This window comes from Apus apus, chromosome 2 (assembly GCF_020740795.1).
Source record: "Apus apus isolate bApuApu2 chromosome 2, bApuApu2.pri.cur, whole genome shotgun sequence".
NCBI lineage: Eukaryota > Metazoa > Chordata > Aves > Apodiformes > Apodidae > Apus > Apus apus.
In genome coordinates, this window is record NC_067283.1 from 70,264,355 (window position 1) to 70,280,889 (window position 16,535).

The following is a 16,535-nucleotide window of genomic DNA, read 5'->3' on the forward strand; positions in this document are numbered from 1 at the left end:
AACCGGGGAAATGCACTGGGGTGCACACTTTCCACCCTCCCTCGGACACCCCCCCCCCCCCCCGCCCTCTCCAGCTCCTCGCCCTTCTTCATCCCTCGCCACGTGTAAATCCGCCACGAAGCGACAAAGTGCTGCGAGTTTGCAAGACCTGATTGCTGCAGGGCTCAGGGAAAATATGCCCCCATCCCCCCCCCTTCAAAGACCCTGGGCCCTGTACAGCAGCACCTGCCCTGTCTTATTGTCTGGTTGAAGGTCGCCGGTGGCCGCGGCTGGACTGGGACCCGCTCTGAGCTCGTCGCATTGCTAGAGAGCAGCTTCGGGCTCGGCTACGGGAGCTAAATCCGACCTTTTAAGGCGGAAAAAGAAAGAAAAGCTGAGCTCGACGCCGGGGGAAATGCAGAGGGGATGGCTCGGGGGACGACTGGGTACAGGGCAGGGTGGGCGTGCGAGAGGTGACAAGGCACAGCCCGCGCTGGGGCAGATGAACCGGGTCAGGGCGCTGGGATGGTGACCACCGGTGGGGGCATGTGCGGGCAGAGGCGCGGCAGCCACGGGTGCTTGGTGGTGCCGGGGCGTGCGCGATGCCCCCACGGGGAGGGGAGGGGAGCCCCCCGCCGGCGCCGTGAGAACGGAGGCACCGGCGAGGGGCGGAGGCAGCCGCCGGGCTGCCCCCCTCCCCGCGGCAACGCCCGCTGCTGCGGCAGGGGAAGCTGTCGGTCTCGGCGAACAAAAGGCTGCGGCGGGAGGGAGGGAGGGAGGGCGGAGGGACGGCGGGTCCAGGTCACCCACACGGACAGCCAACAAAGCCACGGGGCGGGCGGGGGGGCCCGAGCCGTGGAGAGGGTCCCTGGGACTGACCCCCCCGGCCGCGGGCTGCCACCCCTCCGCCACCCTTGGCGCCTTTGTCCCGGCTGTCAGCAGCGAACCGGGGCGGCACCGGCACCGGGACCGGGGCGCGGCGACCACCCCCGGGAAGCCTCGCCCCCCGCCCCGCCCCCCGCCCGCAGACAATGCCAATGGGCCGCGCGCCGCTCCCGCATGACGTGCCGGGGGGGCGGGGCGCGGAGCCCGATTTAAGGCGCGGGTTCGGGGCGCGGCCGCTGCAGCAGCGAGTGCGGGAAGGCGCGGAGCGGAGCGGGCGGTGGTGGCAGCAGCAGCAGGAGCGGCGGAGCAGCCTCGGACACCGGCATCATGCGTGAGATCGTGCACATCCAGGCCGGGCAGTGCGGCAACCAGATCGGCGCCAAGGTAGGAGACGCTGCCCCCTGCTCGGGGGTGCGGGGCGGTGCCCACTCGGCCGAGCTTCCCAGGGAGAGGGCTGCCCGGAGGACCCGCCTTCCCGCTGATGAGCACCTCCGCGGGAGGGTCCCTGCCAGGCGGCTCCCGGCTGTCGCCTGGCGGGGGAAGGCGGGGGACATCCCCGGCGTGGGCGCGGTGCGCCGTGGAGGTCGGGAAGGAGAGGGGCAGCCCCTGCCGTTCATCCCATCCCCGCCAGCTGCGGGGGTCCCGGACGGGGAGGGAGAAGGGGCTTGAATGGGCGCCACACCCCTCGCGGCCGTGGGGGGGGGTGAGGGGCGCGGTGGCGGTCGCCTCTGGTGGGGGCCGCCCCCACGCGCGGCGAATCCGTGCCCGCCACGTCGCGGGGCTTTGGACGAGGGGGCGCGGGCGGGGCGGGGCGGTGCTGACGCTCCCCTCTTTTCTCCCCCGTCCCCGCAGTTCTGGGAGGTCATCAGCGATGAGCACGGCATCGACCCCACGGGCAGCTACCACGGGGACAGTGACCTGCAGCTGGAGAGGATCAACGTCTACTACAATGAAGCCACCGGTAAAGCCCCTCTGTAATGGAGCTGCGTGCCCCGGTGCCCCCCGGTGGGCAGTCAGAGCATCCTGCCCTGGTGGGTGTGTCCCAGCCGTCCCTGCAGCCATAACATCCTACTTTGTATTCCTGTCCCCAGTCAGCTCCCTCCAAATTCTCTAAGCCCCTGCATCCCAGGCAGCAAAACGTGGGGAAGCAGAGGGGGGCACTGCAGGGCTCCTGTGGCACCGGCTGTGGGGCCCTAACGCTGGTGCTGGTTCCTCCTGCAGGTAACAAGTACGTGCCTCGTGCCATCCTGGTGGACCTGGAGCCCGGCACGATGGACTCCGTGCGCTCTGGCCCCTTTGGACAGATCTTCAGGCCCGACAACTTTGTCTTTGGTGAGTGAGAGTGGGATGGAGGCAGCCCAAAGCAGGAGCACCGTGCCCAGGAAAGGCTCAGGGCACGCTTCCCGGTGACCTGGGGGACCTGAATCCCGAGAGCTCAGCGGGGGTGGAAGTGAGGGGTGGAGTCCCTGAGGCAGGAGAAGCGGGATCACCTCCGCTCCTCTCCGGGCACTAACAGGGCACCCTGCTTCTGGTCCGCCCTCTAGGTCAGAGCGGGGCTGGCAACAACTGGGCCAAGGGGCACTACACGGAAGGAGCTGAGCTGGTGGACTCGGTCCTGGACGTGGTGAGGAAGGAGTCGGAGAGCTGTGACTGCCTGCAGGGCTTCCAGCTGACGCACTCGCTGGGCGGCGGCACGGGCTCTGGGATGGGCACCCTCCTCATCAGCAAGATCCGGGAGGAGTACCCCGACCGCATCATGAACACCTTCAGCGTCATGCCCTCCCCCAAGGTGTCGGACACGGTGGTGGAGCCCTACAATGCCACCCTCTCTGTGCACCAGCTGGTGGAGAACACGGACGAGACCTACTGCATCGACAACGAGGCCCTGTATGACATTTGCTTCCGCACCCTGAAGCTGACCACTCCCACCTACGGGGACCTCAACCACCTGGTGTCGGCCACCATGAGCGGCGTCACCACCTGCCTCCGCTTCCCCGGGCAGCTGAACGCCGACCTGCGCAAGCTGGCGGTCAACATGGTGCCTTTCCCCCGGCTGCACTTCTTCATGCCGGGCTTCGCCCCGCTCACCAGCCGCGGCAGCCAGCAGTACCGCGCCCTGACGGTGCCCGAGCTGACGCAGCAGATGTTCGACTCCAAGAACATGATGGCCGCCTGCGACCCCCGCCACGGCCGCTACCTGACGGTGGCCGCCATCTTCCGGGGCCGCATGTCCATGAAGGAGGTGGACGAGCAGATGCTCAACGTGCAGAACAAGAACAGCAGCTACTTCGTGGAGTGGATCCCCAACAACGTGAAGACGGCCGTCTGCGACATCCCCCCGCGCGGCCTCAAGATGTCCGCCACCTTCATCGGCAACAGCACGGCCATCCAGGAGCTCTTCAAGAGGATCTCGGAGCAGTTCACGGCCATGTTCCGGCGCAAGGCCTTCTTGCACTGGTACACCGGCGAGGGCATGGATGAGATGGAGTTCACGGAGGCAGAGAGCAACATGAACGACCTGGTCTCCGAATACCAGCAATACCAGGACGCCACTGCTGACGAGCAGGGGGAATTTGAAGAGGAAGGAGAGGAGGATGAGGCGTAAAGTTGAATTGAGTAGGAGTTAAGTATAGTCTGAGCAGGCAAGTGTTCGTTGAGAGGAGGAATCTGTGCAGTTGTGCTGAAGCATGCATTTTTTCATTTGGTGCTCTCCACTGTTGCTTCTGTCAGCAGTTTTGTATCCTTGACTGTCCAATGTAACAGTAGTTGCAAAAATACTTCAGAGTCTTCTGTTGAAATGGGTAACTTCTCAAACATAAAGCTTTTTGTGTCCTAAACTGTCTCCTCTGCCTTATTTCTCTCTAGATTAAGATAACTCTTGCGTAGTTCTCTGTAGCTTCACTTCTCCTTTAATCCTTAACTTCAGTGAGAGTTTAAACTCAATAAAACCAGATTTCTTAGGCCATGAATTTGGCAGCATGAGTAAACTGCAGTATCTCATCTTAAGATGGTAGCTAATTTATGGAAATTGGGTGTTCACTGTTAGACACTCCTGTGTCCAGCTGCTAATTTGTTGCTCAGGGGGAAGCTGCCTTAGCTGATAGAAACAAGACACTGCACTTGTGAATCCTGCAACTCCTATTTATGGCCATACATGGTGGTGAGGTCCCTGAGAAGGTATTGAATTCCACATTACTAACTGTCAAAACTGATTTGACAAGAAAGCTGCAGGCTTCCCCACTGCCATTCAGCAGCTCTTTAACTTGTTCCAGAGCATATAGTACATGTATATGAGTGGCTGCTTGTGTTTTGTTTGGGTGCTGAGGTGTCCTGTATCCTTCAACCCTCCTCTCTAAGTACAAAAAGTTCCCGCAGAGTAGCATGGATCTTTACCAGCAGACAACTTTAATTTGATTAAGAACCTGAAGTTCAGGCATAAAATTCTTGAGTGTTTCCCAAAAATAGCCAGTAAGATGCCCTTAACTGTAAAGGGATTGACTCTTCAGGGCAGTCAGTTCCCTTTAGCACATAAGAGGTGATGGGCAAATTTCTAGATAACATGGCTCAAAAGGCTGCCCAGAGCATACATACCATTTTGGAGTAGTCAGGTAGGTACCCTGACAGTAGCTGTCTCCCACATGGAAACTATGCATTTACAGGGCTGCTGTTTGATGCTCTTGGTTCCTGCAGCAGAAAACGGACCCCTACCCAGACAGGTGAGAGCAGTGCAGCAGCACCCTGCTGTGCATCTTTGTGAAGGTAAGTGTGGATTTCTTCTGGTAAAGGGCAGGATGTGTGTTGCTGTGTGCTTAAAGGATGCAATCATGCCTACAGTGCAGTTATTGGTAGTTACAAGGCTTGAGACTTTTCTTACTCCTGCAAAACATAAGTAAAATCCCTCACAGAGTATAGCAGCTACCATATATGCAATATTAGTCCTTAGATCACCTGAACACCACTTAGGGGAGTGCTCCTGTACTAAAGTGTTGCTTTGAGAACTGCTGCCAGTGCTACAATTACTATGGTCCTTACTGCTCTGAGAGAGCTGGTATCCACATGTGTGCAACCTCTTTTGTGGTCCTTTAACGAAATGCTTGCAAGGCATTACTGGAATACAGACTGAAAAGGGAGCTACTGTGCGTGACTAATATCTTGCCCTGTTTTGGCTCTGTTAATTGACCACTGCCTGCAGACACTACTCCGAGTGTGTATCCTGTTCCTTTGCTTGTGGGCTTATTATCCCACAGTGAGATCTAGGATGGTGTGCAGGACAACAGGCTAAAGATCATCTCTCACCTATATGCTTCACTTCTGGTGTACACTCTATAAAGAGAGTTGAGAAGCCTGAACTCTTACTAAACAAGTACAACTGTATGTACTTGTTTACAATAGCACTTCTATTTCTTAGCGCTTAAGCAGTTCTAGGATTAAGTATTAAACAGATGGAGGTTGTTTTAGTAACTGAGTTACTATGTGCAGCCCTAGGCCTTTTGGGAAAATAACAGCTTATCTGGTTGTCAGAGTAACCTTCCCTTGAAATTACCTAGCTGGGTTGCACTTGAAACTGTTTATCATATAGCTTTGTTGGTAAAACTGAGAAGGGTAGCCAGCAAACAAATTTAAACAAAATTTAGCTAAAATGTGACAATCCAGTCTTTGACAGTAAAGGTCTGCCTTTCTGAGGTCAGGGTGTAGCAGGTTTCACAAGTGTTCAGTGTTGCCTGTCTTCTAATTCTTCGTGTAATTACACTCTATCTCTAGCTAACCCTTAAATATAGCTACCCAAGAGACACATTTCAGTACAACTCCTGTTCTAGAAAGTAGGACACCATCCTACATTGCTTGCTGTTTGTACTCTAGTTTTTTCTAGAGGGAGAAAAACCATAAATAGATATACTCTAGACAGAAACGAGTCCTTTCATAAATCCTACACAGCTTATTTGCTAGTCATAATAATGAAAAAAAATAATATTCAAGCCAGCATTCCAATAGGAGTTGAAGGAAATGCAGGGAACAAGGATACTGGAAGATTTAGAGAGGAGTTTCAAAATTTCTTCATAGGGGACAGTAAGTCAACTATAAGGGAGGATGAGTCCCATACTGCTCCTGGGGGTTACAGTACCTTTTTTTTTTTCCTCTGTTGGATCTTTGAGTTTTAGCCGTATCTGTTACCCAGGAGACCACTATAAAAACTGGAGACTGACTCATGTCTGCTAAACAACAATCAGATGTTTTCACAAGTGCTCATGGTTGCACTTTTTGTTTCACAGAGAAAGCAGAACCACTGAAAGGATTTAAGATTACCTAGTCTGACTGCATTAATTTATATTGGGTGTTGATTTGTATTTGTCCCTGTGATGAACAACACCTCTAAGGCTAAACATCTTGCACAAGGCATCCTGTCTGGAAGAAATGAGGATAGATAACCCACAAGCTTAGTGGTGTGCAGTTTAAGCCATTTATGACTTGTTTGTGTTGAGGTAGAAGTTAATGCCAAGCCATATATTTTTGTTTCAATGGTGGTCTGCAGGGTAGCATGCTCATCTGTTGACAACTAGATCTAATGATGCTGGGGAAGGAAACAATCTTTTGTTGTTGTTCACTTTGTTTAATGTGTGGCATTTTTAAGCACATCAGCAGAATGTCTTCACCAAGGCAAACGACTCTAACAATGCTTGTCCACTGGTAGATGCAAGATGGTAAAGCTAAGGCTGTAAAATCAACTAGGTACTATGTAGGCTCAGCTTAAATAGAATAGGAATGAGGTGTGGTTGCACTGAGATACCACCTCTATTTCCCCTTCCTGTTTAGTTGCAGACCTCAGTTGAAGCTATTGTACCAACAGTGTTATGGAAGGATAGTATGACATGCAGTCTGGTTCCTCAAAACACTAAAGTATCTGTTGAGAATGTAGATCTACATCTGTTTTCCAACAGATGCTTTCCAGTCTGTCAGGTGGGAGCAGTAATGATTCTCCTCTTTGCAACATATGTGAGGTGCCCATATACATCAGAAATTGGGTTGCATTAAAGGAACAATGGCCACAGTGGTGTGATAATCTAAGAATGAAACCTGAGACCCCGCTTGTTTACAGGTGTATCTTTTCAGAAGGTATGAGGTGAAGAACACAGTAAACCGAAGTCAGCAATATGATTTATGACCTGAAGAAAGAAGAGTATTTCAGAATTCTCTGTATAATAGGGCAAAATCTTCTGTGCAGGGAAGTCTGCTCATAGATGATGATGATGATGTCACATGCTGCATACTTGAAAAGTATAGCACTAGTGGGTCCTTTGGGGTATCTGTGCTGATACTATGTGCTTAAAGAAACAATGATGAGCTGACAGTCTTTATGGGACACTGCTGCAATGTGCTATTGCAAAACACAGCTCTGGTGCCCAGAGGGACTGTGGCAGAGTGGTACAAGAGGGACAAGTTTATTACCTCACCAGAAGGAGCTGGAGAATCTCACAATACTCTGCACCAGAAGAAGTTCTCCCCTTGCTTCCTTTATCTTTTGTCGTTCTCTGTAAACCCCGCAATGAGGTCATGTAAAAGATCAGGATGAACCCTAGTACTGGTTTTGAGTAGGGCAAGTTTCATAGTTGTTCCACTGAAATAATTCTTTAAAAATCACAACAAACAATAACCCCAAAACAACCACACTTCGTTGTCTTACCATATTTTTTTAAGAAGCCTTGTTAAACTATACTAAAATCTGCTTAGCAGTGGGAGGTACTTCAATTAATGTTTTCTGTTTAATGAGGCCTAATATTGGTTTGCTAAAGCTATGAGGAGATAAAATCTTCTCTGGAGAAATCATGTGACTACCCCCTATATTTACTACACACCCTTTCTCCTGGGGAACATGATTCTACTTTCCTGTTCTGCATTAAAGCACACTGAACATGTACTTTGAGGGACCATTCAGACATGGTAGCCTGCCTAGGAGCTCTAAGTAACGCTGTTCCCCTGAACCTGCTCACTGTAGGGGAGATGCTGTTTTCTTATTTACAAACAACCCCCTTCTTAACCCCTGTATATTTTTCAGCTGCTTCTGCATTTCCACAGAACAAAGCTTGTGACTCTTTGATGTGTTATGTGTGCTTGAGGTAATCCAAGTAAGGGTATCCCCTCTTTCTTCAACTCAAAAGAAACCTTTATGAATAAGTATTATAAGCTAATACTGCATGTGACTGAAAAAAAAAAAAAAAAAAAAAGAGAATTTTCCCCCTTCTGATCTAAAATTTATTCATGCCATTCAAGCACCTGCCTTTTGATACTCCTGTCCTGCTCTGATTGTTTTTTATTAGATGGGAAAGAGCAGGCTATGGGATTTCGGATGCTTCCATTTTAGATGGTTGTTATCTGTAACTTGCCTACATAGAAATTCAAAATGGAAGCATTTTGTCACAGGAAAAGTGCCTAAGGTCATGATGCCTTTTGGAAAAAGACATTTCTTGGCCCAGACTCTACTGTACACTTGTCCAGCTGGAGCCTTCTGAGCATTTGAATCTGAGGTGCAAAGAGGGTATTGGAGGATTTGGGAGGGGGGGGAAGGGGAGCTGTGAAAGCTGCCCCTCCTCCACCCCCCTTCCATTCTGACATCAAGGGACACAGTGCAGGTGGCAACTCTTTCTTCTCCCTGAGCACTTGAACAAGGAGTGAACTGTTTCCTTGCTCCTAGCTTCGATCCTATTTTGAGGTATTCTATTTGTGAATCTGCCAGAAAGAAAAATTGTATCTTTTTGAAGTGTGTGTATAAGAAGGCTATCTACTTACAGCACCTAAGGGGAAAAAAAAAAAAAAAAAATTCAAGAACAGGTCATTCCTTTCTCTCCACTCAAAGTCATTTTTCCCTTACGGGCAGAATTCCACTCATAAAGGAGGAAATCAAGTTAGCTTTGTTAAATTCTTGTTTATTAATGTTTGATTCTTGTATGGTAGAGATTTTTAAGTGGTGTCAATTTATCCATATGTCATCTTTTATTACCAGATAATTTTTCTCACTTGGCCTCCTTGGTGACTTCAAGGCATATATTATTTTCTTGGCAAGAATGACTTGATCATTGCAAACAGAAATGTTAATAATAACCCAGATTAAGCAGGATGTGAAAACACTTGCTCCAGAGGATGAAATATCTACCCTGGCAGAGGCTGTGTAGCCTGTTCAGTAAACAGTTCTCTGTTGTTCTGCACTGAAAAATATTACCACATTTTCCATGGATGTAAGAGAAAGACACTGCCTGTCTTCATAGTGAATAATTAAAAAAGGTTTTCAAGCAGAATTCAAATGGTCTCACAACAAGCTTTACAAACATTAAATGAAATACAAGCATTTACTTATTACAGTCTGCTTCTTTCCATTGAGCCTAATGATGGTATTATATTTAATAAATTAATTGTTTGGCTAGTTTTTGTGTATTCCAGCTGTGAACCCAGGCAGGGAGAAAAGAACAAGTTTGGGTTAGAGATTTCCAGGGCACTTGCAGAAGTGGGTAACTCCATGGGCCAGGTTCATTCAATATCCTCCAGCTGCTGAAAAGGATGGTCCTATTCCCCTTACCTTGTTTCAGGTGTTACCTTTGTGCTGTTTCCTCAGGCAGCTCCAGGGCATGTCTGACCCCTATACCAGTCAGTTCCGCTCCCTAAGCTCCACAGTCAGGGATGGTTAACTGGGGGTGGGAAAGAAGCTTTTTCTTGGATTAGGGAGTGTGCCAGAGGGAGAAGTGATGCCAAGGAGAAGGTGACGGCAGGCAACTGGAAGCAGGAGAGAGCCGAGCCATTCATGCCTCAACCACCTACTGGAACGACACCCTGAACTTTCCCTTCAGGGAACCCATATGATTTTAAACAGTGTACATTGACTCTCACCACACACCACTGCATCTCTTAGCAGATGTTGCAAGATGAAGTTTAGAGTTTGCTTGGTATCAGTTTGAGTTACAAGTAACTATCGGGTTGCAAGATAAGGCAAGGAGGCTAAGGAACAAAAGAAACTGCGACTCGCAGATCAAAGTCGTTATCTGTGCCTTGTTCTCGATGACGAGCGGGAAATAAGCCACCCTGGAAAACGTGATATGGGCATTTCATTCATATTGATGCTGGAATCTTAGTCATCTCATGACTGGAGGACCCCATTCGTAGAGACAGCTGATGTATTTCCTCTGCTGAGCCATCTTAAAAGGTAGATGCAGCCTGGATGGGGGCAGGAGCCATCTGGCTGCTACCCATCATGTCTGGTGTGCCAAGCGGAAATAATGAGAGGCTGTATTATTTTGCCTTTCTTCTCAGTAAATCATGGCCTGATGATGATCAACACATTTTTTCCCCTTCTGGAGTCATTCTGTGACATGTGATTGTGTTTATTATGGTAGCTTTGGAAGACAGATTGAGTGGGGCTCTGTTTTCTGTGTCCTGCACCATCACGGTCGCAGAAACTCCAGGCTCTTGGCAGTTATAATCTAAGTTCACATGAGAAACCACAGGGTATGAAAGAAATACTAAATTAATGAGGGAACAATTCTTCCCTCAAAAGGAGCGTTGGTCATTTTAGAATTGACAGTGCTGTAAATTTCTCTGTAATGTGATATCCTCTCACATGCTCATCCTCTCTCCTCTTCTGTTCTTGGCCAAACACACAACCCCCCCAGGTACAATAAATACAAGTACAATTAAACTGCTTTTGCTCATTCATAAAAGCAGGCTCAGCATTGTAGCATTTAATTGCTTCTAGTGCCTGTAGTGGGTGGTAATGTTGAAATAAAAATAGATTTTCCTTTTTGGTATCTTATGACTAGAATTAAAAATACATTTGCCATTATTCCACCCTCTGGCCGGCAGAAATATTCTTCTATCTTAATGCAGGTGGCAAGCAATTAAGCATCTGGTCCCCAAAGGTGAACTCAGTCCTCATCAGGTGGGAATATTGTCGTCACCAGGTAGAATGCAAACAATAAGCTAATGAACAGAGCCAGCTCATTCGAGTACCAACAAAAAGACTCAAAAAGTCATGTAGCCTCTGGTACACATACCTGAGCAATACGTGATGTCACAAGAAAGTGAGAATAAAGCCATAGGCAGACATTTTGTATGCTTGAGCAGCTTTCACCTCGGTACATTTGTGACTCTTTTTTTTGAACAATGGGAAATTACTGACAGACGTGAAAATGTGGCATCTCTGTTGCCTCCCTCTTCTGCATCCATTGCCAGAGCCCTGCTGTTGCCATGGCAACCGGGAAGGCAGGGCTGGATGCAGGCAGGGAGTGGGCTGTGGGGCTGCCGGCAGGGTTTCAGCTGCCGAGGGGCACACGGGCGCTCCTGGGCACAAGCGCTGCCTTTGTATGAGTGGGAGAGCCTGGACTTCCATTTGCAATTCTGAACACTTGGAGTTAATGGAGTTATGTTAAAAAAAAATGCAGATAGGAAACTCCCATTTCTGTTTAGATAGCATTGATAGCTAAGACTTGTTAAAGTGCTTGTCAAAATGGAGGGTTCTAAATTAACATTCAGATTACCAACATTTGATTGGCTTCACTGTGTGTTCATGGATGGTCAGCATTGCTGTAGATGAGGGAACTTATAGACATGTACACTCCTTAAGGTACTCAGTTCTAAAACCTGGAGCTACATCCCCCCCCAAAAAAAGTGGGGATCTACAAAGAGATGAGTGCTATAGCAGCCAAGAAATAGTTTTCTAATAAATGCTCAGAATCCTTAATGGAATAACTATAAAGCCCTAGGAGGCCACTGTGTGCCTGTGGGAAGAAGACTTCTCAGGGAGTGGCCAGGTGCCCTCAGGAGGGTAATCAGAATGCTTCAAGCTGGTCCTTTGTAGATTGTCAGGAATATTTTCAAACCCAAAAAGCTCTTCAATGGCTGTGTGGTTCCCATAGTGACACCAGAGATAGTTTTGCTGCAGTTCCACCAGAAGTGAGAAGATGTAACTGCCTACAGCTGCCCAAAGCAACTAGAAATGTGCATGCATGAGTTGCTTGAGCAATAACAAAGACTGTCTGTGATTAAGTATTGCAGAAATGTGCCAAAGGAAAATACTGGCAACAGCTAGTATTTAAAGAACAAAAAATTCAACAGAAGTTGATGAAAATATCTCAGTGCCAGCACAATTCTGGATATTTTGTGACTGCAAAAGCCACATGTAATAATGCCACTTGTAATTTCAGAAGTTGCAAACCTTGAGCCAGTCCATGCTCATGGCATTTCTCAGCAGCTGAGGCTTGTGTACTAGGGGAAAAAATGAGCCACCGTTCATGAGGAAGCAAATTCACTGGAGCAAACTGAGAACCACTTAAGCAAATATGGCCTAAGTATTTTTCCAAGGTCATGTCAGCCAAATGCCAAGCAAATATACTTATTTAGCCAGTAGTATTTCCTGCCATGGATGAAAAAAAAATTGAATGAAACTGGTTACATTAGGCATTGATTTATATTGTGTTAAGCACAGCTAAGCCAACTACTATGTCAACATCCTCATCCATTCTGGCTGCAACTACCTTTTTCCTGATTGTGGTAATGCTTTACCACATTAATTATTAACTCACCTTTGCAAAAATATGCCAGTTTTGTAGCTGTTATAACTGCAATTGAATTGTATAGTGTATGGTGGCATTGAGATCAATAATCTGTCAATTTGGACTTTCTGGTCACACATAGCCTCCTGTTCCTTTCTTTCCATTTTGCAGAATCATGGAATTGTTGAAGTTGGATGGGACCTCTGGAGGTCATCTAGTCCAGGCCTTTAATCAGCCTGGGAGGTGCAGCTAGAGCACATCAACTGAAGTTGTATCCACTCAGGTTTTGAATATCTTCAATAATGGAGATTTCACAACCTCTCTTCCCATTGAGTATATATATACATTGTTAAATTTCCCCTGGTTTCACTGGGACAGAATCAGTGGAGGGCAGGCCAATTGTATCCCTGAGTCAGCTGGGAGCTTAAGTCGGAGCAGCTGGACACAGCTGACTGACAGGTGTACCCCACACCACTTACCTCATGCTCATTACGAAAGGAGGGGAGTGTGCTGAGGGTAGAGAGGTCTGTTCTCTTGGTCTGCTGTTCTCTCTGCTGCTCCTGAGGGCTAGGCTGAGCGTAAGCTTATATATTTTATGTTAGTGTTTGTCTTAGTTTTGTTATTTCACTAAATCTGTTTATATTTCAACCAATGGGGCTTGTCTCCTCTCCCTGATTCCCCTTCTGGGCTGGGGAGAGGTCACCAGGTAAGGGAGCAATCTGCTTCAGTTTAGGTCCAGATATGAGCTGAGTAAAGACAATCAGCAGTGGCTGGCTTCTGAATTTTGTGTACTCTTCGGCCTGGCAGTTCAGCCAGTTTTCACTCCATCTCACTGTCCATTTATCTAGGCCACAACTCACCAGTTTGCCTATGGGGGTGTTATAGGAGACAGTTCAAAAGTCTCCACAAAAAGACCAACGTTGACTGCTCCTTCCTTGTCTACCAAGCTGGTCACTTTGTTGTAGGAGGCCATGAAGTTGGTCAGGCATGATTGTCCCAACTAGTTCCAGTTGCCATCTTAATCCACTCAGAAATGGTTTTGAGATTTCATTCCATCATCTTTATAGGAATTGAGGTGAAGCTTGCTACTCCATAGTTCCCTGGATTCCCCTTCTTGCCCTTGAAGTTAGAGTAACAATTTTTTTTCTTCATTCCAGTCCTCGAGAACCTCCCAGGCTGATTTGACCTTTCAAAGATTATCAAGACTATCCTCACAATATCTGCCAACTCTCTCTGTACTCATAACTGCATCTCATCAAGACCCATGGGCTTTTGTCTGTTAAATTTATTTATGTTAGCAAAACTGATCTTTCTCTACCTTGAACAAGCCTTCATTGTTCCAGATTTTCCAAGAGGTCTAAAAGCATTTGATTCCTTGGCACAAATCTTAATAATGAAAAAGGTGAAGAAGACACCGAGTACCTCAGCTTTTTCCATTATTGTCACTGAATATGTCCTCTGCCATATTCTGTAGAAGGTACTTTCTTTTCCCTAGACTTCGTGCTGCAGATGGACCTGCAAAAGTCCTTCTCACTGTCTTTCACATCCTTTGCTTTTATTTTCCTAACCCTTTCCTAACTCTGTACACATGGACAGTGATTCTGTGCTGCTCCTGGATCACCTTAGTCTACTTCCACCTCCTGAATGCTTCCTTTTGATGTTTGTGTTTTGTGTTTGTTTTAGGTTTAACTGACCACAAAATACCAGCCACATGGCTGCTAGCTCACCCCATGTGCACACACACTATCTGTGGGATGGGGAGAACAAAGGCCAACTAGAAGCTTGTGGGTTGAGGCAAAGGACAAGGAGGGTTCTTCACTGATTAAGGTCCTGAGCAAAACAGACTCAACTTGGAGAAAAAAAAATAATTTAATTTCACACTAATCAAACACACCCAGGACACAGACAACACACAGAGCAGGACTTAGATACGTTACTCCCACCCCTCCCTTCTTCCCGGGCCCAAATCCCTTTGTTCCCGGTTTCTCTCCCTTCTTCCCCCAGCGGCACAGGGGGACAGGGGATGGGGTTTAGAGTCAGTTCACAGGCTGGTGGTTCCTGCTGCTCCTTCCTCCTCAGGAAGAAGGATTCCTTCCCTGCTTCCCCACGGGGTCTCTCCCATGGGAGAGAGTCCTCCATGAACCTCTCCTTCATGAGGCCTTCCTACGAGGTGCAGTGCCTCAGGAGCAAGCTGCTCCAGCCTGCTTCCCACAGAGCCACAGGCACCTTATTCCCCCTTCTTCCTCACCAACCTTGGGATGTCTACTCCAGCACTGCTTCTCAGCTCTTCTGCCTATCTCTCTCTGCTCTCAAATATTTTTATTTTTTTTCAGTTCTTTCAAATGTTAATTGCAGTGGCGTAGCCATTGTCTCTCTAATGGCTTGGCCTTAGCCAACTGGTTTGGAGCTGGAAGAGCTTTTCAGCTTCTTATAGGAGCCCTCCCCCACTACCGAAAAACCCACTAAACCAAACCAGCCCTGTGTTTACTTGGGAACTTCGTCATCCATATAGCTGTGCTGCCACCTTTGCTTGATCTGCTGCTTGTTGGCATGGGCCATTCTTGAGGGTGGAGAAGGTGATTCCTGAAAATCAACCAGCTCTCCTGCTCTCTTCTTCTTTCCAGGATCATCTTCCCTAGGATTCTTTCAGACAGATACTTGGAGAGGCTAAAATATGCTCTCCTGAACACCAAGGAACTGTAATCCTGCAACTTGCTTTGTTCCCTTCTACCAGGATCTTGAACTTCACCATTTCACGATCACTGCAGCCAGGGCTGCCTTGAGCCTCCACAGCCCTGACTGCAGGAGATACTGGGGAGTTTGATGTCCCCCTTGAGGACTTCTAACTGTCTGAAGGTCTTATCTACTTCCTGATGAGGAGGTGTTTTGCAGACACTCATCACAAAACAGCACGTTGGTTTGCCCACTGATCCTGACCCTTTTGCTGGCTCATCACCCAGCCTCAGGCAGAGCTCTCTGCATTTCTGCTGCTCTCACGCAAAAATGGGCAACTCCCCTTCCTCCAGCCTGTGCTCCCTAAAGGGCCTGTATCTCTCCACAGAAATCCAGTTGTGTGAGCTGTCCCCTGTCCCACCACGTCTCTGTGATCCTGGTGAGACCACAGCCCTGCAACTGCGCACAGATCTCTAACTCATCACGTTTACTGCCCATGCTGTATGTGTTGGCACAGGGGCCCCCACGCCTGCTGATTACCTGGGAAAAGTACAAGAGCTCGCTCGCCTTGTCGTGCTATCCCCTCAGCACTTCCATATCGTGCTGAAGGTGGACCTCCTCCAGCTCCATTGTGCTGAATAAGAGGCACATTGTTTTGCATCCTCTTTGCCAACCCGCTCCACTGCTTCCCTGTTTGGTGGTGGGTTGTCATCTCCTTTCCCTAGTCCTGGTGTAAAGCTGTCCCTGCTGGACTGGCTGGCTAAGATTCTGTCCCTGCTGAAGTTGATAGCTGTGAATCGATTAACATTTTGTAGTCAAATGCCATCGTTTCTGCACAATCCATTACAGACCCTGCTGAAATTTATTTTGCATACTCTCCTCAGCAGCCAGTGTTCAAATGTTGCTCTCTCTGTTGTTCTTGAACTGTCCCTCTTCCCAGTCACCTGCCATGTACTTAGAGCCCAGTTTATTTCTAAGAGGGAACAAGCCGAGGTGTTAGGCGGAGGATCCAAAATCTTCCAAAATGAGGTGCATGTTAGGAGTCTGGTGAGACAGAACATCACTTCACTTACAGGAAAAAAAGTGAACATCCACTCCTATGGATGTTCAAACTGCTCTCACTGCCAGACCAGCCCCAGAGAAAGCCATTCTTTGGTAGCGGCGTAAAGTTTCACGCCAGCCTTCTGTGTTCCTGAGATTAGTGCCCCTGCATAGACAGGTTTGGCAGCGCTACCTAAAAAAGGAGGGTTGCTCTGCTTGAAAGCGGCTGCGGCCTCTGTCGTCGCCACCCGGTTCCGCTTGTTTCATCCGGCTGCCCTGAGCTCCGCGAAGAGGATCCTCGTGCCTGTCAGAGCACGATCAGACAGTCCGGAGCCAGAAACACAGGTGTTCACAGAGGCTGCTAATACAACACAGCAGTGCACGCTTTGCTGCTGCGGCCCAGCAGAGGAGCAGAAGGTTGCGGGG

At 48.6% G+C, this 16,535-nt stretch overlaps 1 protein-coding gene across 1 annotated transcript; it reads left to right on the forward strand.

The window, feature by feature from the left end:
- The first annotated feature begins 1,108 nt into the window (after positions 1-1,108).
- On the forward strand, positions 1,109-3,701 carry LOC127381517 (tubulin beta-2 chain). Its single transcript, XM_051611942.1, has 4 exons — positions 1,109-1,248; positions 1,717-1,825; positions 2,086-2,196; positions 2,409-3,701. The coding sequence occupies exons 1-4, from the start codon at positions 1,192-1,194 to the stop codon at positions 3,467-3,469; spliced, it is 1,338 nt and encodes a 445-aa protein (XP_051467902.1). The 5' UTR covers positions 1,109-1,191; the 3' UTR covers positions 3,470-3,701.
- The last annotated feature ends 12,834 nt before the right edge of the window (positions 3,702-16,535 follow it).